Source organism: Cnephaeus nilssonii, assembly GCF_951640355.1.
Source record: "Cnephaeus nilssonii genome assembly, chromosome: 19".
In the NCBI taxonomy this organism is placed as follows: Eukaryota; Metazoa; Chordata; class Mammalia; order Chiroptera; family Vespertilionidae; genus Cnephaeus; species Cnephaeus nilssonii.
This window is the reverse complement of record NC_137090.1, coordinates 7,992,777-8,015,590: the sequence shown is the minus strand read 5'-3', so window position 1 is coordinate 8,015,590 and position 22,814 is coordinate 7,992,777. Positions and strand designations below refer to the sequence as shown.

General features: G+C 39.1%; 1 protein-coding gene and 1 long non-coding RNA gene across 2 annotated transcripts in view; one reads left to right on the top strand and one right to left on the bottom strand.

Annotated features, from left to right (window-relative positions):
- Positions 1–381: 381 nt before the first annotated feature.
- On the bottom strand, positions 382–4,861 carry KRT10 (keratin 10). Its single transcript, XM_079798193.1, has 8 exons — positions 4,210–4,861; positions 3,258–3,340; positions 2,732–2,888; positions 2,478–2,639; positions 2,263–2,388; positions 1,754–1,971; positions 1,039–1,364; positions 382–741 (listed from the first exon to the last, which is right to left on the bottom strand). Exons 1-8 carry the CDS (start codon positions 4,798–4,800, stop codon positions 635–637), a joined length of 1,770 nt encoding a protein of 589 aa, XP_079654319.1. The 5' UTR covers positions 4,801–4,861; the 3' UTR covers positions 382–634.
- The window catches only part of LOC307115179, a 36,286-nt gene continuing 14,754 nt past the window's right edge, over positions 1,283–22,814 (top strand). The window contains exons 1-2 of the long non-coding RNA XR_013815085.1: positions 1,283–1,412; positions 11,830–12,030. This is a non-coding gene — a long non-coding RNA (uncharacterized lncRNA). The remainder of the gene's footprint in view (positions 1,413–11,829; positions 12,031–22,814) is intronic.

Genomic DNA, 22,814 nt, shown 5'->3' with positions numbered 1-22,814 from the left:
AATGTGAGAAATCAAGTAATCATGAAATGTGAAATTTCCTATTAACTTTATTTTTGGGTCTTAGTTGAGAGATTTCAGAATTTCCAGGCTTATAATTCAAAGACAGAGAACTGGGACCTATCCACATATTGTGTATTGTTAAGAAAAAAATAAGATTGGAGACTCATGAACTTTTTACTCAGTGAGGTTACTGACATTGGTCCAACATGCCCACAAGGTTAAAAAAATGTACTCAGAGAAATCCTAATGACAATAATCTTCTCTTCAAAATTTATGTATAAATCAACCTTCAAATGCTATAATTGACTGATGTTTAAGGTTAAAAACATAACCTAATTTAAATAAAGAAAATTCTGACCAAGTAAAATTGTTTGCATCAGTAAGAAAGTTTATTGAGTTCATTAGTAGATGAGGATAGAAATTTTTTTTTTCCCTTTAAAGAACACTTTCTGGTAAAGTGAAAAGAAGAAATACAGAAACCACAAAACACCTTTTAGACACCCTATTTTCAAAGAGGGAACCTATTTCCATAGACTATTAAGATTGAAGGTTCTGTTCTTCTCGGAGGTTCTGTTTTTCATGCATCTGTGCAAAATGGCCTGTGTGAAGGGCGACTCTTTCCTCCCGATGTAGTTTACTTGTAGTGTTTCTTGGTTTCTGATTCAACCTTAGATGAAAGGACTCTACCATCAGGTGTCAATTCTTCAATAATTGTCTTGATCACTCTGGTTTTATTGTTGTCTGTATGTGAATCAAGAAAAAGAAAATAGAATTTAGACAAAGCAATTTTTTTTGGGGGGGGAGGGTCCCACTAATTAACAAGCAACATTTCTAAAAGAAAAAGACACCAACTTTAAAAAAGAAAATGTAACTTTCTGAAGTTGCTTAAACAATCCGAGCAATGTTTGAGCGATAGCATTTTAGGCTACGCAAGTTTTCCTTCAAGGTTGGTGTCAAGAGTATAATTTATTAAAAAATAATGCAAGTGGGAACCCTAAGGTTTTAATTTTTTAGAAAGTTAAGACGAATTCTTATTACCCCAGCCAGGTTCTCCTGACCTTGGTCCCTTAGATGAGGACTCCCCAGTGGACCCGGAAGAGGTCTTGTGGCCTCCGCCAGAGCTTCCGCCGCCGTAGCTACCGCCGCCGCCGCCGGAACTGCCGCCGTAGCCGCCGCCGGAACTTCCGCCGCCGTAGCTACCGCCACCACTGCCGCTGGAACTTCCGCCGCCGTAGCTACCGCCACCACCGCCGCCGGAACTTACGCCGCCGTAGCCGCCGCCGGAACTTCCGCCGCCGTAGCCGCCGCTGGAACTTCCGCCGCCGCGCCCGCCGCCGCGCCCGCCGCCGTAGCCGCCTCCGGAACTACAGGGAGTAAACGTCACATTCAGTTAACTCAAACATTGGAAGACGGTGGGTCGCTTTCCGGCTTTTTGCTACTTTAGAAAATAAAACATGTCTTAAGGGGGGAAAAATCCCACCCTGCCAAGTATGCACTTTAAATTTTAAAACACATTCTTTACACACAATTTTATATACACACAATCCTCAGAATCAAATTCCAGAATCAAATCCGTGAGAAACGGAGGCTGGTTCCATGCGCCTTTTTTTTTTGGTTATTATGCCTCCTCGTTGCTTTCCCATTTCCCATTCTCTGGCACTTGCTTGGGTTTTAGGAAAGCCTGGCGATTTGGAATAGTGAATCAAAGCTACTAGGATAATTAAAAAAAAATAATAAAAAATATATAATTTACCCTCCCTCTCCTTCTAGCAGGCTGCGGTAGGTTTGAATCTCATTCTCCAGTCGAATCTTAATATCCAGGAGTTGCTGGTACTCAGAATTCTGGCACTCGGTTTCAGCTCGAATCTGTTGCAGTTGTTCCTCCAGAGTGGAGATCTGGGCCTGAATCTGGGAGAGCTGCACACAGTAGCGACCTTCTGTTTCTGCCAGGGAGGATTCCAGAGATTGTTTCTGAAAAGGGGAGAGAATATATTGTGGCTTAGCGACCCTCTCGTTCAGTTGAGTACAGTGAAATTTATTTAACAACTTAAGACATCATATAGAAGCATAAATAAAATGAATAGAATTTGTCTTTTACATTTGATGCCCATGGTGCTTTTCTCCCATTAACAAGAGCTCCAATTTTTATTTCTACTTTTGTACCCTAACTCTGCATTTGTGTGTGTGTGTGTGTGTGTGTGTGTGTGTGTTACATATTCTTGCATGAGCGTGAAACTGTGTGAGAGAGAGTTATTAACATACCAGGGCTAGTTGGGACTGTAGTTCGATCTCCAGACCTTGAACAGTGCGTCTCAATTCAGTAATCTCAGTTTTTTGGCTGGACATTTGTTCAATGTTACTATCGATTTCTGTAGTCAGCTCTTTGCTCTAGAGTATGAGAAAAAGGAAAAGATGAGCAAAATCTGAAATGGTAACCAACCTCCATTGGCTTCACCGTGAAGGGGAAGGTAGGTTACCTTTTCATTGAACCAGGCCTCAGCGTCTTTGCGGTTTTGTTCAGCAAGTTGTTCATACTGGCTTCTCATGTTATTCAGAAGTTGAGTCAGATCAACACCTGGGGCAGCATTCATTTCCACGTTCACATCACCGGTGGACACATTTTGAAGGTCTTTCATTTCCTGTTTGAGGAACAGAAAAATTGAACGTCTGCACTGTGACCAAAATGAGCTATCTTTCGGCTGGGAGAAGTACAGATAGTTTTTTGCATCACCTCTTCATGGTTCTTCCTCAGGTAGGCCAGCTCTTCAGTCAGGCTCTCGATCTGCATCTCCAGGTCGGCCTTGGTCAGGGTCAGCTCGTCCAGCACCCGGCGCAGGCCGTTGATGTCAGCGTCCACGCTCTGGCGGAGGGCTACCTCGTTCTCATACCTGAAACAAGCATGGTACAGTAACTGGTTATAACATAAACAAGGGAGGTGTGCTTGGGCAGAGACTATTTAAAAAGCAAATATAGAGTTGACTTCATATCATGGCGACATTTATCATGTACTAATTCACATAGGGATATTAGTGGTTTAGTGCAAAGAAGCTTAGCAGTTAATTTAAAATGCGTTTTCTTCTTTTAATATCGCTCAAAAAGGTAATATTGAAACGGAAAATATCTCTGACGGCTCCAATACTGTTTAACTTTAAATGAATCCAGGAAAATGTAAATGCTATTGTGGATTTCCAAAGTCATTGTTAAAAACAACTCATATATTTGTCGTGACAGTCCTGTACTCCATTCACTTAGCTTACTTCAGTCTGAAGTCATCCGCTGCCAGCCTGGCATTGTCGATCTGCAGCAGGACATTGGCATTATCAGTTGTTAGATTGAGGATCTGTGGGAAGAGGGAAAGAAATAAGACATAGATATGACTTTTATAGTGGCATAGATGAACTACATTTTTTATGTTGTTCTCTTACAAAATTTGGGGGGAATTTTCTATTTTAAATATGAAATATTGCAGGCTTACCCTGACACTTAAAGTTGAGTCATTTGTTCTCTTAAAGGTTCTATACTCTTCTATTTCTCTATCATCTCTTCCTGAAAACTAACTGGAATTATATAGTTCCTACATATGTGTCCTCCTCTTATACTGTGTGATTTCTGTGTATTTCAGCCAATGCTGGCTCATACCTGTATTTGGTTTAATTTGTTATAAAAATATATTCTAAATGAATACACTCCATCGCTTCTCGGCCTTTTGGCTAAGATCAAGTGTAGTAAATGAATACACTCCAAGGTGGAAACAGTAGGTACAGTTCACAAATCCGTAGAGGCAAACAGTATATCATTTCCTTACTAGAGAGTTCATGTTTCTTGCAATGTAAGTAGCGAGTATTTCTTGTTGTTGTTATCAATCTGAATGATATTTTGTTTGGACTCATTTAACAGTTCTTTCTGTTTTCCTATTTGTAAATGATCTAGGGTATTTTAACTGTGGACTCATTATACACTTATTAAAACAAAAACATTTTCATTAATCCACCATTGTATAAGACACACAACACACATTTTTGGATGAAGATGGAAATGACCATATCCTCACAAATACTTACCTTTGATGAGACAGGACTGATTTCGGAAGCAAGAAAGTAACATAGGCAAACACAATGAACAGCTACATCATGGTTAATGTAAAATTGATCTATCTGAATCACATGGATGAAAAATAGGCTTAAAGTTGGATTTTTAAATGCCCCTTACCTGATTTTTAAGATCTTCAATGGTTTTGTAGTATTTGCTGTAGTCACGAGGCTCTCGCTGGCCTGTGTTGCCATACTTTTCATACCACTCTTTGATTTTGCCTTCTAGCTCATAGTTTGATTCTTCAAGAGCCCGGACTTTGTCCAAGTAGGAAGCCAGGCGGTCGTTCAGATTTTGCATGGTTATTTTTTCATTTCCATTGAGAAGGCCGCCATCTCCCAATCCACCACCAAAGCCTCCTCCATAGCTGCCTCCACCGAAGCCCCCACCAAAGTTGCCCCCTCCAAAGCTGCCTCCTCCAAAACCGCCTCCTCCATAGCCCCCACCAAAGCCGCTGCTTCCGTAGCCTCCACCAAAGCTACCTCCACCAAAGCTGCCTCCACCATACCCACCTCCTAGTCCACCTCCGTAGCCACAGCCTCCACCAGAGCTCCCACGGCTGAAAGAGCCACCACTGAAACCCCCCCCTGAGCTATATCCTCCACCATGGGAGCTTTTGCTGCTCGAAACTTTGAGGGATCCTCCTCCTCCTCCTCCTCCTCCACTTCGGGAGGAAGAGTATTGCTTGCTTGAGCTGTATCGAACAGACATGGTGATGCTCTTTAGCCCAGGGAGTTCCTGCTGCAGCTAAGGACAGTGGCAAGCCTTTATATATGCCCAGGAGGTGTGTCCCACATGTGGTAGAGTTTGCTTACTTGCATGGTTTTCTTGTAGCCAACTTAGCATCTTTGGCTCATGATTGCATAAATTATCTTCAGTAATAACCAATCCCAATATGTATGGCTTAAATTTTGCCTTAAGAACAAATGAGAGGTTTGCTGTGTTGAAATTGAAAATGGGTGTAGTTCAGATAAACAAATGCTTTTTCACCTTTAGAAGAACATTGAGCAACTGTTGAGATCCAGTTTGATCTCAGCACTAATTTAGGTTGTACAGAATGTTTGCAAAGTTTGGGAAAAGAATTTTAGCTGCAAAGTTATGGTTAAAATAAGATTTTTCAATTTCATGTTTTAAGCAGTATTAGTTAATTGGAACAACAAACAGCATGCTGTAATAGAAAACTGTAAGCAACTAAAAAGAAAACACATATGCCAAACAATTTAATTAGTGTTCAAAAGTTGCCACATATAAAAAGTTAAAGCTATAAAAGCACAATTTAGGAAGTGTGTGTGTGTGTGTGTGTTTGGAGAATGAAGGTATATTGCTATTTTGCCTAGGAAATTAGAAGTGAGTAATGATTTAGGAATCTTCTAATTTAATGGTGCTACTGTTTTTTAACATTAAAAACAATAAATAAATGAATTTTAATTAAGGCTTATGTGAAGACCATTATATAGACATTCTTAGCACAAGATATGAAAAACTAACCTCCAGTACTTACTTATATTAAGTTTGATTGGTTGAGAGGGAAAATTTAGATATGTTATGATTATGAGTAAAAATTTGCTTGCAAGAATATAAATCTAGATTAGAGAGTGATACTTGCTCCAAAAATTATGAACTAGACTGTATGTTTCCAAGCTGGATTCTGTTTATCAAAAAGAAAAAATTTCCATGGGTATATTGTGTATAGAATTTGGTATATTAGTTTGTCTAGGGAAGTATTTAATTGGAACTTCAATACATTATATAAAATTATTTTATATTTATCCATAGACAATGACATTGCTGTGTGTGTTTGTACATGTGCATATATATATTAATTTTCACACATTTTGCAATTATACAGTGCTTTTGTGATCCAGTGCTTTTATAATCTCTGAAATAAGATGCTGAAATAGGATTGTGGTTATTATCTCTAGTTTATAGAAGGGGAAGTTGAAGCTGAGAGAGGTTATGATTTTGCCTAAAGGGATATAATAGGTGGTTGAACTGAGATTAGAAACTTGGTCCTTTGATGCCTGGCTTTTAAGCTCTTTCCTATTATACCAGTGTGTGTGTGTGTGTGTGTGTGTGTGTGTGTGTGTGTGTTTTCTGTGCTCCGGTGGATTGGCCTGATAGAATAGAAGGTTACTATTTCTTGCCATGAACTTCTCCACATGGGAAAACAAAACAAAACAAACTTGGAGGCATGAACATTTTGAAAGGAGGGTATTTGGCATACACTCTTCTATTCTTAATTGCTTTTTCAAATTAAATTTTTAGCTGCACATTCTAGTCTATGTAAACTCTAGAAATAGTTTCTGTAGGGAAAGGGAATATGGTTGGCCGAATAACGAAGAGTTGATTGTTAGAGTGGAGGTTACTAAGCAGCAAAAGTTGCAGTTCCTTCAACCTGTTAGCACATGCAACTGGGGCAATAGTTAAAAGAAAAAATGAAACCCAACCATGGGAATTGATTCCTGATGAAGATAATACGTGATGAAGGAAAGCCATGATAAATCAGGATAGAGAAAAAATATTCCAATAAGTTTAGAGAAGATCTTAAAGGCTTGATATTAATGAAAGCAATTTGGAAAGAAGACATTTTAGTTAAAACATTTGGAAGATTTTTACCTGTATTTATTACAAGTTTTGAATCTTGATCTTACCAGTTTTGTTTTAATATTAGTCTTTAATTTTGTACCCTGGTGGAAAGATAGAAAAATCTCAATCTAGTTTCAATTCATTAACAAGTGGTATTAAGAGATCTGCTACAATTATAATAAATCAAAGAATATGTGAAAAGAAACCATTGGCCGATACCGGTTTGGCTCAGTGGATAGAGCGTCGGCCTGCGGACTCAAGGGTCCCAGGTTCGATTCCGGTCAAGGGCATGTACCTTGGTTGCGGGCACATCCCCAGTAGAGGGTGTGCAAGAGGCAGCTGATCGATGTTTCTCTCTCATCGATGTTTCTAACTCTCTATCCCTCTCTCTTCCTCTCTGTAAAAAATCAATAAAATATATTAAAATAAAAATAAAAAATAAATAAAAAAGAAAACATTAAAAAAAAAAAAGAAACCATTGCATAAAAGCACATGGGAAAAAACATGTATAGTCTTCTAATACTGTAACATTTATTTTAAACCATCTTTCATGTCATTATCAAAGGTTACTTATTAATATATACACTCTACAAATAGGTTTGTCTTTATTTGTACTGTCATTTGTTGAAATCAGCCTTAGGCATAAGTGAAATTACCGAGGTGCCATGTAATAAATTTGCAGCTAAATTGGATGAATATGTACAATTGTCAGTTCTAATCTTGGCACAGTTTACACTTGATTGCCATAATCCACTGTAAATGTCATTTCATTTTCCTCACTTTTTATTGTGTTTCTTTGTAAGATACATTGATAGGTGCTTGGAAGATAGAAAGATGAATGAGATTCAGCTCCTGCCCTTAAGGATCTTACAAGTCGTTGGGATCTAATTGAGGAGACATGACATACATTATCAACTTAAGGGCTATAGCAATGGTAAATAAAGTGGATCGAGGTGGGGTAGGGAGGAGTTAACATTTCCCGAACATCCACTATGTTTACTCTTCTTTACCCCTCCCCCAAATCCTATATGATAGGTATTATTTACCTAATTTTATAGCTTTAGCCAGTTAACTGCCACTCGTCCAAAATGGAAACCATCCCTACACGCCAGGATATTTTGAATTGAATTAAAAAATAAATTTTCAATGAATATTATAAATATAAAATAAAATAAATACATTACAATTTGGGTGTTCTTGAATATTTTGAGTAGAAAATTCTCCCGAAAAATGATTTTTTTAAAGCATCTATAGATGCTTATGGTGTACAAAGGGTTAAAAAGCTTTAGGATTTTGCCCAGAGTAACTCAGCTAGTTTATGTTAGAGCTTGTTTTTAAATCAGGCCTATGTAGCTTCAAAGGTGATACTATTTTATGACACTGACCTGCCACTGTAAGACTGATGAGTGAGGAGACTTGGGAAAGGATCACCTGATCAAGTTCGATAGTGCAGGTGAAATTTTAGCTAAGTCTTGTGAAGGATGGGTAGTGCTTTTCCATATGTGCAGCAGCAGAGAGAGGACTGCTCTTGGAAGTGGGATCTGTGAAAATGCCACTCATGTGGACACTCTAGATGGACCAGTTTGGCTGGAACAGATGGTCCATGTTGATGAATTTCTCTTAGCAGATTATATTGAGCACCTGTAAAAGTCTCTGGGGATACATAGGCAATTAAGATACAATTCCTGCCCCTCAGGGAGTTTATAATCTACTTGGAGAGGCAAACAAACATACCCATGAACCAGAGATTATAATAGGGTAATCCGGGCTTTTTGAGGTATAGACATGGTGTTGAGGGAGTTCAGAGAGGAGCTTCAACAGGTATGTGTGTGTGTGTGTGTGTGTGTGTGTGTGTGTGTGTGTGTGTGTGTGATGCGTGAGGCCACAACTGAAAGATTAGTGAAGTCAAGTTTCGAGGAAAAGATGAATTTGGTTTAAGATGTGCATATGAAGTACTAATATCAGGATATTCATATGAAAATATCTTTCAGCAATTAAGAGCCATAGGATTATAGTTCAGGAGAGAGATTGGAGCAGCAGACTTCAGGATAGTTAACATCCCTAAGGGAAGGAGTTCAGAAAGAAATGAACAGAAGATCCAAGCCTGAACTTTTGGGGACAGCCATGTTAGGAGCTGGGAAGAAGAGCTAGGGAATAATAGGGCACCTCGGACTGAGGGAAGGGGAAACAAGGGTCACAGAAACCAGGAGGGGAGAGAACCCAGAGATATTGGTCAAGGTCAAAGGAGACTGCTGGTTTGGCAAGTGGGAACGTTGCCATCCTTTCAGAGGGCAGGTTTAGAAGAGTTGTGGTGGGGCAGTCCACAATGTGTTCAATCTTAGAATTGATGACCTTACTTATGGTATTTCATTTTCATGTACTCCAGTTTATCAATTTATTCTTTAATTGCTTCTGGATTTTGGGTCATGGTTAGGAAAAGTATAGGTGCTATTCCTGTGTGGTTAATTGGGCTGGGGCTCTTGAAGCATGTCATTGTCTCATCTTTGTTAGCAGTTTTGCTTGCCTTACTGTTGGGATTTGGATCATTCCAATTTCTTCCTTATTTTGCTTCAAGTAAAATTCTCTCTTGAAGTTTCTAGTTGAGAATTCTATTTGCATGGTTCTTTCTCTGATTGAGTAACTGAGATTTTAATGAGTAATTTGGTTAGGTGCAGAAAGGTGAATCTGGTAATGCAGGTTATGCCTCAAGATGGCAAGGCGGATAAGCTAAATGTTTAGCATTTTCTATTGCTTATCGCATAAAGTTTGAGAATTAGACATGTATTACTTTAATGTTGTGTGACTAGATATGAATTTCTGGATGTGCCTTTGTGATTACCACCTATGGAGTCAAAGCCAGGAGGAAAGTTGTAGAACTGTTTGATGGGTTTAGTATCTTTCTCCCAGATCGCTGAGTAATGAGAACAACTAAGGTAAAGCCATATCTTCTCATTGGCAACCTTATAAAATTCAAGGCTCTAAATTATGAAGACACGCCCATATTGTACAATTTTTTAAAAAACTTATGGGATACACTGTAATGGAAGCCACAAATATATGGAAATTGCATGAAGGCTTTCAGTGTAGTATAGCAGAGTACCTAAGTGGGTGGGCTCTAGAGTCAGACAGCTTGGGCTACAATCCAGGCCCCACTACTTACTGTACTGCTTTGCTTCATCTCTAAAATAGGAATAATAATTTGGCCTATCCTATCGTTAAATGAGTTAGTAAATACCCAGCCTTTAGGACAGTGCCTGGTACATGTAGAATATATGTTTAATAAATGTTTTTTTGTTATTACTATTACTGTCACTGTGATCTCAGTTTCTCAAAGCCTAAACCACTGTCTAACCTGCAGTAGGCCAGCAAAATATGAATGAATGAAAGGATAAGATTGGCAGTTGGAATATGGCTAGTGAGGAAGAGAATGACTGGGGAGGAGGTAGGGCAGGGAATGGTGTTTTATTGATAACTATGTGACAAACCATGCCATCTCTGGCTAATACTTGCTTTCATTTTTTTAAAAAATGTCTTTATTGATTAAGGTATTACATATGTGTCCTTATTCCCCCATTACCCCCCAACGCCCCTCCCCATTCATGCCCTTACCCCCCTGTTGTCTGTGTCCATTGATTAGGCTTATATGCATGCATATAAGTCCTTTGGTTGATCTCTCCCCTTTACCCCCACCGTCCCCTACCTTCCCTGAGGTTTGACAGTCTGATCGATGTTTCTCTGTCTCTGGATCTGTTTTTGTTCATCAGTTTATGTTGTTCATTATATTCCATAAATGGGTGAGATCATGTGATATTTATCTTTCTCTGCCTGGCTTCTTTCACTTAGCATAATGCTCTCCAGCTCCATCCATGTTGTTGCAAATGGTAAGAACTCGTTTTTTACTGAAGCGTAGTATTCCATTGTGTAGATGTAACACAGTTTTTTAATCCACTCATCTGCTGATGGGCACTTAGGCTGTTTCCAAATCTTAGCTATGGGGAATTGTGCTCTTGCTTTCATTTTTAACTTCATTCTTTATCTCCTGCATCCACCAAGTCACTAATTTTGTCACTGTTTGTCTTGTCCCTCTGCAACTGTCCTCATCCAGATTCTCACCACTTCTCTCAGGGGTTACATCACCAGCTCCTGAAGTGGTTTTCTTGACTCACTGCTGTGCCACTTAAGATCTATTGTGTTCACGGATGCAAGATTAATGTTCTTGAAAAAGTACTGTCATCACTTTATCTGCTTACTCAAGCACCTGCAATGGATTTCTCTTGTGGATGCATTAAACCTTTTCAATGACCTTGCACTACTCCATCTGTCCAACCTCACGCTCCCTGTGGTGGAGTGGAAGGAGTGCTGGAGTCTCTTCATAAAGTAATTATGTGGCCTTGGGCAAGACACTCAGCCTTTCTGTGCCTCATTTTACTACCCTGTAAAATAAGGAGAATAATAATAGTAAATGTTAAAAGATCTGTAATAATAATCCTCTCCAATCCAATGAAAAAATGTTAGCATTTCCTTAAAAAAAAATCCCTTAATTATAAGCAAGGCTTTCTTTTAAATCTTGGCCGAGATACTATGCTTTATCCTATTTTAAGGCCTTTGTTGCTACTGGTTTGGAACATTCTTTTTCCATTTTGTTGCTTATTCAAATCATTCTACCTCAACTCCAAGCTCTGGCTTAAATGCCATCTCCTTCATGAGGTTTCTTATGGTTAATCTAGTCATGTTCTTTTCATTTCCTGTGTATAACGTAGTATTTTATAATATGCTGTATTATTATTGTTCCCAATGAGATAAGACATTTAAGTTCCTTTAGAAAAGGGAGATGCCTTATACTCTTGCTGTACCCGATAGGTACTTACTGTTCTCTGAACATTTTTATACACCTCAGTGACTTTTTTCACTCTATTTTCTTTGTCTTTATTTTGTTCTCTAAACTCTTCTTCCACATGTTTTGGTAATGATACTAGTTCAAAATTTAAATAAAGCCTAGTTAAAAACAACTAATTTAATTTTTCTTTAAGTAAATTATAACATGTGCTTTTTAGATATGAGAATGTTGTATAAAAATGATAAGCAATCTAAGATTCTGCATAGGATACTTAGGATATCTTTTTTTTAAAAATATATTTTATTGATTTTTTACAGAGAGGAAGGGAGAGGAATAGAGAGCTAGAAACATTAATGAGAGAAACATCGACCAGCTACCTCCTGCACACCCCCTACTGGGGATATGCCCGCAACCAATGTACATGCCCTTGACCGGAATCGAACCTGGGACCCTTCAGTCCGCAGACCGACGCTCTATCCACTGAGCCAAACCGGTTTCGGCAGGATATCTTAAAATAGGTAAAGATTTATACCTTAAACTATATATATTTTTTAACATTTTGGCTCTCACCTTTTCCTCTTCATTAAAGGTCCCTTTTTTGGTCTTGGATGTGTTGAGAATTATCTTGATATTTATAAGTTGCTAAAATATACCTGTATTTACAAAATTTCAGTTTTTTAATTAGGAAAATTCACTATTTTGGTTGGTTTTCTGGTTAGCTAGCCCATTAGCATGGTGTAATTTAAGGATTAAATGTAACAACGACTTAGCAAGTTTCATTAGCATGTTATATATTTTTTCCTATTGATTGAGTTAACTTCATTTTTCGAAAGACAATTGCTCCCTTTCTGATATGGAACTGAAAATAGAAACATAATATCTCTTTTGATTTTTATAAAAATTAGTAAAGTTGAAAGTACCAAACCAACTAACCAACCAACCTCTACAGAATCTAATAAAAAATTCAGTGGATAACTGGCCCGCCCCTCGCCATTCATAAATCCAAGAAAATTCCTTGAGGTCCAGTTGTGATGGTCTATCAAAATAGATCAACTCAAAGATGGCTGGTAATGAGAAAATGACTTCGTTACCAGGTCTTGTTAATTTTTACTTAGGGAGTCTGGACAGATGAGAAAAGAATAGAAGCGGTGGCCAGTGTGGCTCAGTTGGTTGGAGTGTCGTCCCTTATACTGAAAGGTGGCAGATTGAATTCCTGGTCAGGACCCATACCCAGGTTTTGGGTTAGATCCCCAGCCTGTCAGGGCACGTACGGGAGGCAATTGATCAATGTTTCTCTCTCACAACAATCTCTCTCTCTGTCCCTCCCTCCCTCCATCTCTCTAAAATCAATTAAAAACATATCCTTGGGTGAGGATTAAAAAAAAAATAGAGAAAATTTTGGATTACAAATGGTTCACATAGAGCAGCGGTTCTCAACCTGTGGGTCGCGACCCCTTTGGGGGTCGAACGACCCTTTCACAGGGGTCGCCTAAGACATCCTGCATATCAGATATTTACATTACGATTCGTAACAGTAACAAAATTACAGTTATGAAGTAGCAACGAAATAATTTTATGGCTGGGGGTCACCACAACATGAGGAACTGTATTAAAGGGTCGCGGCATTAGGAAGGTTGAGAACCACTGACATAGAGGTTAAAGAATATAATGAAAGCAATTAAACTCATTAAATCAACATGCAATGTCAGTTCTCAGGTAATTAGAGCTTATAGAACTTGTTGAGACTTTTCTATGTTCCAGGGCCTGTGCTAAGCACTTGACCTGAGTTTTTGTCTCATCAGCTTTTATTTTAACTAAAAAAAAATTAACTAGTTTGCCCAAAATTATCCAATAAAGGGGCTCAGCTGGGATTTGAACACAGATCTATTTATCTTCAGAGCTTTTGCTTTAACATAATAAGAAACTCTGACCCGGCATTGTATGTTCTAACCTTGTGACTTAGAAAGTTAACAGGAACATAAGGGATTTTATTTTTTTTCTCAGACTGGACAAGCCTTCCTTGTTATCATTGCATTTGCAATGAAAAAACAAACAGACTAATTTGAAAAGAAAAAGAATGAGAAAAGAGTTCCTGCTCTTAAAGAGGTCAGACTTGTAGATCTTGTCTGTACCCAGGCTAGACTCTGTCCTAACTTTTTGAGGGTCCCTCCTGCTTGGGTTTCTGGAATTTTCTCTTTGGCAGGATTGGCCAGCTTCAGATCAGTCATTAAAATAACTAATCAGATCAGTTAGCCACAAGCATAATTGCAGTGCTAATCCTTTTATAATGCTGCCTTTCCCAGATGGAGCTAACACCCATTATGGAGATTAACTGTTTCTCATCAGGTTTTTACTTTAAGTCTTGAACACATGATATATGTCTGAATTAATTCCATAATAAACTATGACATTAATGGGATCTGGGTACTTGGGATTTTCCATTTTCCGTAATTCAAAAGCCATCAAACTTTCTGGTGTCTCTTTTTTTTAACTTTATTTTTTTAAATTGACACTACTACAGGTGTCTCTTAAAAATATTTTCCATATTGGCCATTTTGGTTAAAATGGGATGCTACGGTTAGAAATTTCTAGTCCTAAAGCTAGAAATGAGTGGATATTTACAGAACTGTGAGATGTCTATTTTATTTTTCTTGACATCTAGAATATAAATGCTATGATCTAAATATAATCTAGCGGAATTGTTTTTTTTTAAAATCAACTATCCAAGGATGAGGCCTCCACAACCTATACCGGGATAACTGTTGTAACAATCCATCACACAGCCATCAAGTTGCTCTAAGTGTGAGAACATTAAGAGTAATTAACTTTGTGCCATATACTGTGTTAAGGGCTATATGTACATTTTCTCCTGCAACTCACTTAGCAACCCTATAAGGCAGGTACTATTATTAGACCAGTTTTACAAAGGAGGAAACGGAAGCTTAGAGTGGTTATATAGGGTGTCCCAAAAAATGTATATACACTTTACGGCTGAAAGCTCAATTGGTATTTCTTTCTTTATGAATAAATTTAATCCATTGGAATTAATAATTATTCAAACTTGTATGCATTTTAGAGGACACCCTGTATATCTTGTACTTGCACAGGGTAATACAGCTAATAAATTAGTAGATGAGCCAGAATTGAAACCAGGTCTGTCTTCTCTAGATCCCACACTCTTAACCACTACCTTTCACTGACAGATGTGTAAACTGTGCTTTGTGGTTTCCAAGACTGTTCCAGAAATTACAGTGGTGAGGATGGAACCTTTTTATTACAGCAAATCTATTTAGGATAAGCTTGCATTTCCTACTTATACATGAATTAAAAAGAATTTTTAAGATAAGTAGATTTGAAGAATGTCACTTTTTTGTTTAGCTGATTTTAAAACATTATTTTCAAAGATGTTTTACAAACACTGTGATGTGGATATGTTTTGAGGATAATAGATTTGACTAGGTTAGGGTTGAATCAATCACAATGGTAAATTATTTTATGGCAAGTGCTACTTGGCCTGATATTCTAGGTTTGAGAAATATACACAATCTATTTAAGAACCGAGTAATAAGGGCTAGGGTTTTGGTGGATTATTTATTTTATCACTTACCCAGATTTTTTATTCATTAGTTTGTGGTACTTTTCAATCTCAGGAGTTGTTCCTACTCAGTGTTCTGGCTCTCTGCTTGAGGTCTGATTTGTTAAACTTGAACTTCCATTGCTGAGGGAGAACCAGATTGCTGATCATCTGTTGCATTTGTGAAAGTTGAGCACAGTAGTTACTTTCAGTTTCTGTTAAATTAGATTTAAAGGATTGCTTCTGAAGGAATGGAAAGTAAAAGTGAAAAGATAATTCATTAAAAATGGCAGTGTAGCCCAGCCGGCATGGCTTAGCAGTTGAGCATCCACCTATGAACCAGGAAGTCACAGTTCGATTCCACTCAGGGCACATGCCTGGGTTTTGGGCTGCTCCCCAGGCTGGGGTGTGCAAGAGGCAGCCAATCAATGATTCTCTCTCATCATTGATGTTTCTATCTATCCTTCTCCATTCCTCTCTGAAATTAATATACATATATATTAAAAAAGAATTTAAAAAGCTAAAACTAGAAATGTAGATTTTAGAAATCATTTTAAAGGTTTTAAAACATTTCTAGGAGATACAAAATAGTTTTATTAGATTTAGCAAATAAAAATACAGAACTCGCCCAGCCGGTGTGTCTCAGCAGTTGAGCATCAACCCAGGAACCAAGAGGTCACCGGTTCTATTCCCAGTCCCGGGCACATGCTGGGGTTGTGGGCTTGATCCTCAGTGGGGGCTGTGCAGGAGGCAGCCAGTCAATGATGTTTTTCTATCATTGGTGTTTCTAGCTCTCTATCCCTCTCCCTTCCTCTCTCTCTCTCTAAAATAAAATAAAAATACAGAACCCCCAAGTAAATTTGAATTTTAGATGAACAGTATATAGTATATCCCGTGCAATATTCGGGGGTATATTTCTACTAAAATATTATTCATTGTTTATCTGACATTCCAATTTAACTGGGTGTCATGTATTTTACTTGGCAAACCTATTGCAAAAAATATTTAGGACCCATATAAGATAATATGTTTATTTTTACATTTTACAAAGTGTTTTAATATAAGTGATTCATTTGATCTTTACTGTCACCCTGAGAAGTAAGTTTTGCTGGGAGGTGGAGAAAGGGGAGTTGTTATTTTTTAATTAGCAAAATATTTAGACTCAGAAAGTAGCAACTCATCAAAGCATGAATTCATCCAAGGCTTTTTGGGTTAGTTCAGCACTGGAAAATTAGGTTTACAGTTGTTCGTATGGAAAATAATACAGTCTACACTAATAAAAGAGAAAGATGCAAATTGACCATACCTTTGTGATGTCCACCAGCCAGTCAGGAGTGAGTATGCAAATTAACCCAACAAAGCTGGTGGGTTAATTTGCATACACAGGGGCTGAGTGGCCAGGGGTGGGATGCAGGTATTCTGCACCGCCCCAGCCGCTCTGGCCCTCTGGGCAACGTGGGAAGGCAGAAAGGCGGGTCTGGGCGGAGCGAAGGCAGAAAGATGGCTCCGGCTGGAGCGAAGGTGGTGCTGGCAGCCAGGGGAAGGAAGGCCCATTCTTGCACGAATCTTCATGCATTGGGCCTCTAGTAGTTAATAAATAAGAATACAAAAATAAATTATCTGTTTCTCATACTCACAACTGTAAACCTAATTTTACCCCACCCTGTATTATCTTGACAGTTAAACCTTTATGTATTTTGTGAGCTTGAAGTCATCCACAATGAGCCTGGAGATGTTGAACTCAAGCAGAGTATTAATGTTTTTTAAAGTAACATTTGTGTTGAACTTTGAGAGAGGAAAAGGAACCATATCATTCAACAAAATATATTAGGTTTTATTAGGTCCAGATTATATCCTTTATAGATTCAATAATTATAAGTGTTTGACAACCATAATTTAATTTGTATAAACTAGATAAACCATAAATTAAATTATTTCTGCAATTGTTATGGTACCTTTTAGCTCAATATATTTTCTTTTAGAACTTCTGAAATATAGAGAAATAAGTCAAATGCTCCTCTTTCAAATGAGTGCCAAGCCATTTTATGTTACTTTTTATGCACATCAGATATATTTCTTTTTAATTAAATGCATTAATTTATATGATATAATATATGTTACCCAGGAAAAAAGTATTTTGTTTTGTTTTTTTATGTAAGACAACTTACCTGAGTCTTAAGGTCGTTGATAGTGGTGCAATATTTGCTATAGTCTTGAACTTGACCATCAATGTTTCCTTTTCCAAAATTCCCTTGTGCCATGATCACCACTTCAGTATACTGCACACCATCTCCATAGCCTGGGGTAGTTCTGCCTTTTCTATGTCAGCTTCCCATGAGTCCAAGGGCCTATGATTTTGTTACACTTAGGTGCACAGGATGGAGGGGATGAAAATGCATGGGAAGATAGGAAAGTAATTTTCATCAGGATTTCAAGAGTAGACACTGATTATTAATGTCCACATTGATTATAATTAGATTTAGGACAATTGTCTTTAAAATATATATATAAATGTAAAATTCAGAGAGGAAGAAGAGAATAAAACTTGCATGGATCAGGAAAGCTGTCAATGAAAACACTAATATAGCTACTTGAAAACTAACCACATGAGAAAAGGGAAACTAGAAATCCGTTATCTATATGCATGTATTACTACTCTAATTTAACACACCTGCATTGAGTGCTGCCCCTACAAAGCCATTTGCCCTTCCAGATCCACTTTCTACCTTTCTCCATCCTGTTTTCTGCTCCGGATGATAACCTTGACCTCTGGCTTTCATTGTGTTTGCCAGTGGGGACCCAATCAGGAAATTAGAGGGAAGGGAGTGAGTTTGGGGTGCTTATTCCACAGTTCCCATTACAATGGCTCTCTCTATGACTTTCGCTTTCTTAGTCACATTCCTTTATCTCTTTGGGCATGGGGTAATAATGGCCATCCCTGGTTGTTTCCCTACACCATGCCCCACCTTTGTAAATAATCCTTTTATTAAACTAATTTTTCCTAATTTGAATGTGCCTGTCATTTCCTGCTCATATTATATTGTGCAGTAGGCTTGTGTAAAGTCCTTACCCTCCAGGAGGTTAATAGGAAAATGAATGATTGCAATGCCATGAAATAACACTTAATAAATGCTTATTAAAGTGTAAGATCTTCAAGGGTTGAGACTAGCATTATTCATGTTTCTTTCTTGACACTTAATGCTAGGTATGAGCAGCTGCCTATCAGTGGAATGGTAAAGGGAAGGGAAATGAAGGATGGAGTTGAGCAGCTGTTCCAGGAAGATCCAGGTAGCCTTCGCAGAGTAGCTAAATAAACAGTCAGAAACAGACTGGTTTATGCCATTAAATAAAGGAATTTACTGGGAGAATAGCAATGGCTTCTAGAATCAAAGAAAGGCAGGAGAACAGGGCTTGGAAGATAGGCAGGACCTGGAGGGCTAGTTTGCAGAAACCATAGCTAAAGGCATGCATTCAATACTAGTGGGGCATCCTTATGGACAGCCTTTGGCTTCAGTTTCTTCAAGGTTTGATACAAGTTTCACAGGACAGCAAGCATCTCGGGATACATGCAATTATCACTGTATGGAAACTTTCTGGGCTTCTTCCTTCTAGTTTTCCCATCAGAAATCCTGCTGACCCCTGAGGTGTTGGAGAGTGGGAATTTTTGCCCATTCCAGAGAGACCGTGGACTATGCCCCAGATAGAGTTGTCAGTGCTGACACCAGGCCAGGCCTTGAGATACGGTCTCGTGGCCCCTTCCCAGCACGTAGGCCTTCTTTCATAGATCACTGTCAGCTTTCTTGAGAACAGGATGCAGTAAGCCTTAGAAGATAGATCATGAGAACAGGATGCCAGTAAGCCTTACAGGATAGATCACTGTCAACTTTCCTGAGAACAGGATGCAGTTACTTACTCCACCAGGTGCCAGGACCCTGTAAATAACATGCTGATGTTACTTAAGAAAAACTGCTTTGTTTTAAATTGTTTGCTCTGCAAAAACAGGATGTAGTGAATGTGTTTAAAAACTGTCCTTCACAAAGGGTTGGGGCTGCTCTCTGGTCTCCCTGTGTGGAGAGAGAGCAGTTGCCAGCCGGCTATTAAAGGCTCCCTAAATTTTAATTTCGTCTGGACTCCAGTGGTCGTTCACTCGCGTTCGTTCCACAACACAGGTAAGGTAGGGAGAAACAGAACATCTCAGGTGGGATCTAATTCTCTGTGGCAGCCTGTGTCTTGGGACTGCAGGCCTGCTCACCCCCCTCTTCCTCACCTCCTCACTAGATGAAAGGCAGGATAATGGGGCAGTGGGTGGGAACAATAGGTAGTTTACAAAGAGTTAGCAGGTGTTAAGTAACAATGGAAGGTGAGCTCTTCCCCCAAAGAGCCAAGCCTGTGTGCAGAGGTGGGGCTGTTTTGCTGAGTGTTTCCCCAGCTCTGTGGAGGAGGAGAAGAACCAGTACCTACCAAAGTTTCTATTATAGAATTTGGATCTTGGTTGTGCTGCCCTCTTCCTCTCTGCAGCTTTCTCCCCTCCCCCAGCTATCCTGTGCTCTGAAGTTGCTCCCGAATACCCTCCAGCCACATCCAAGATTAGTTTGTCCTCCCCTGAGGGTTTCCATTTCCCTTATTTCTCCTTCCTTTCTGAAACTGCCTAGCCTGCGTGGGAACAGGTATTAGGAGGATAACCATCTGGTTAGTCTAATGCAGTCTAAGGTGTGACTTACTGATAAAGGTGGGAAAGGGTGGAGAGGTAGTCACTGAAGCTATTTACATTAAAAAAAAAAAAGGTAACTTTTACCTAAGTGGAATTTCAGGCACTATGATGATAAAAGTTGTGGAGAAAGGATTGTTTGGTATTCTTTCAGTTAATTCAACTTGACTATTAGATTAGCTGAATTAGGAAAGAAGGTAATCAGGGTCCTTTTTTGTTTAGGCATTGTCCTCCTACTTTCTGGAGAGAAGGTGCAGTACTTTCACTTTGAATTCCCCATTTTTGTATAGTAGTTACTCACTACATATATATATTATATACCACAAGTTTTATGGGGTCCTGAAGATGTGAAAATGAGTAGTATGTAGTTCTTGCTTTCAAGGAAGGCATATCTTGGGGAACAGAGGGTAGGCGCTAAGACATAATTACAAAATAAGGTAAGGAATTTAATAATAAAGATTTATATAACACATATGAAGCACCAAAAAAAGAGAAAACAGCCTCTAGAGGCCTTAGGGAGATGCCATTCAAATAGAGTCTTAAAAAATGAGTCAGAAAAAAAAATTATAGGAGAGGGACCAGCCTGTATGAAGGTGGTGTAAACATGTAAGACATATTTTAAGAATTGTGAAAAGTTTGGTTTGGCTGGGGTATAATGTCTGTATGAGTGAGTGCCAACAGATAAGATTGGAAAAACAGGTCGAGGCCAGATGGGGAAGGACCTTTAATACCATCCTAAGGAATTTGGACTTGGTCCCATAGTCAGGGGGTGGACCATTTAAGGTTGCTAAGCAGGGGATGGACATGATCTTAATTTTTAGAAAGATAACATTGTTGGCAGTGTACTAGATGGACAAGAGGGAAACTGGAGGTAGAGAGATGAGAGGACGATTTGCAAGAGTCTAGGGGTTGGGGAAGAGACAATGAGAACTTCAAGAAAGTAGCAGTAGGGTAGTAAGAAGGGGGAGATAGAAGACAAATGGTGGCACTTGACTACTGACTAGTTACCGGTTGATGAAGAAGAGGGAGGGAATCTTAAAGGACAAGAGGTTTCCAGTTCTGGACTTTGGGAAGTGCCATGAACTAATATGGAAATGCAAAGGAGGAGCAGGTTTTGTGGGAAAGATAGTGAGTTCAGGATAAGGAAGGTTGGGGATGAAGCACCTGTCAACATTTAGGTGTAAATATATTCCATAGGCAGTTGCAGGGTGGGTCTGGAACTTGTGCCTAGATGTGAAGTTACTGGCAAAGAGCAACTATGAAACTGAATGGGATTTCCCAGGGAAGAGGAATAGAGATTAGGACCAAGGATAAAACCTCAAGGAACTGTAACATTTAAGGAGAAACAAAAGAGGTTGAAAGGAAACACTCAAAGAGAAAAAGAGAGAACCAGGAGGCAGAAGTTTCAAGATTTGAGTTTCAAATTCTGCAGAGAGATCAGGGAGAAAGAGGACTAGAAAAATGTCCATGATATTGCCACAAAATCCTTGGGGACCTGAAAGCAAGACTTTTCTGGACAATTTAGGCACAGAAGCGAGGCCATCTGTTACGAGGGAAGCAAAAGATGGAGATGGAATGAAGCCATCTGTGTCTTGTATTGCTGCAGCATCATTCTGAGTGGGCGTACAAGACAAAAGAATGGTGAGGAGGGAGGCAAGGGTGGAGTGAAGACAAGATTGTTGGGTGTAGAATGCAGAAGCAAGCTCTTTAGTGCTCCTGGTAACAAACAAAAGGAGAGCACCCGGAGAGCCAAGAAGTGATGTAGCACTTAGGTACCTGGCAGGAAGGAGTAATCAGAAATAATAGTGACCCAAGAATCAGTGAAGCCTCAGTGATGGAGGAAACCACTTGCTGAATGATTGATTTAAACCTCATTATAGGGGACTCATCATAAAGAACAGACGTGGTATCTTTTAAAAATGGTGGGGAAAAATCCTGCACTTTAGAAGAGTCACTGTGGTGAATGTGTATTGAGTCTGGAAGGTGTGTATCATTCTCCTTTGTACTTTTAAAATAATAGACTTCATTTTAAAAAAAAAATATATTTTTAATTGACTTCAGGGAGGAAGGGAGAGAGAGAGAGAGAGAGAGAGAGAGAGATGGAAACATCAATGATGAGAGAGAATCACAAACTGGCTGCCTCCTGCATGTCCCCCACTGGGGACCGAGCCCGCAACCCAGGCATGTGCCCTTGACCAGAATTGAACCCGAGACCCTTCAGTCCACAGGCTGACGCTCTATCCACTGAGCAAAACCAGCTAGGGCTAGACTTCATTCTTATGTACAGTGAACCTAGGGGCTGCCCTCTGATAGTTGAAAGAAGTAGTTACAGCTGTAAATATGGATGTGACAGTGAGGTATCCCCATGAACTTGAAAGAAAAGGAAATATGGTTGTTTTCCTAACTAAACTAGTAACAGTAAAATATAATCTATCTTCTGGGGCCAACAACTGGGTAAAGAATATCAAAAGGGGGGTTTAAGGAAGTTGCCTTTGGCTTCATCTTAGGGAGGGAGTTTCTGAATTTGGGCACATGAACAATCTTGCCACCAGGGAGGAGTGGCCTAGTGTGGCCTCAGTAAGATGTGGAGGAAATGTCCCTCAACTCTATTAACCTCTGCTCAAATTCTGAAGCTTTTGATTCCTACTTTATCCTACCAAATACACCTATAGTGATTAGCAGAGAGGTCTTGACCATCTGGAAAGAAATGTCCCTTATTGCTAATAAACTGGCATTCTAATTTATACATTAGTATTGTATGAATGCAATTATTTTAAGTCAGCCATCAAGTGTCAGGTTTCTGCTGGTAAAGTCCTGTTTCTGGTCATGAAAGGCTGAGAGGAACCAATGGACAAGGCAAGTTTTTCAAAGTAATTATAATTTATATTAAAATATCTATTTATATTGCCGAAACCGGTTTGGCTCAGTGGATAGAGCGTCGGCCTGCGGACTGAAGGGTCCCAGGTTCGATTCCGGTCAAGGGCATGTACCTTGGTTGCGGGCACATCCCCAGTAGGGGG

Excerpts from the sequence above, each read along its gene's own strand:
- KRT10 (XM_079798193.1), bottom strand. The coding sequence starts at position 4,800 with ATGTCTGTTCGATACAGCTCAAGCAAGCAATACTCTTCCTCCCGAAGT. Across the intron at positions 2,889-3,257 it reads GCGGATGACTTCAGACTGAA|GTATGAGAACGAGGTAGCCC; the intron begins GTAAGCTAAGTG and ends TGCTTGTTTCAG. Across the intron at positions 2,640-2,731 it reads TGAGGAAGAACCATGAAGAG|GAAATGAAAGACCTTCAAAA; the intron begins GTGATGCAAAAA and ends TTCCTCAAACAG.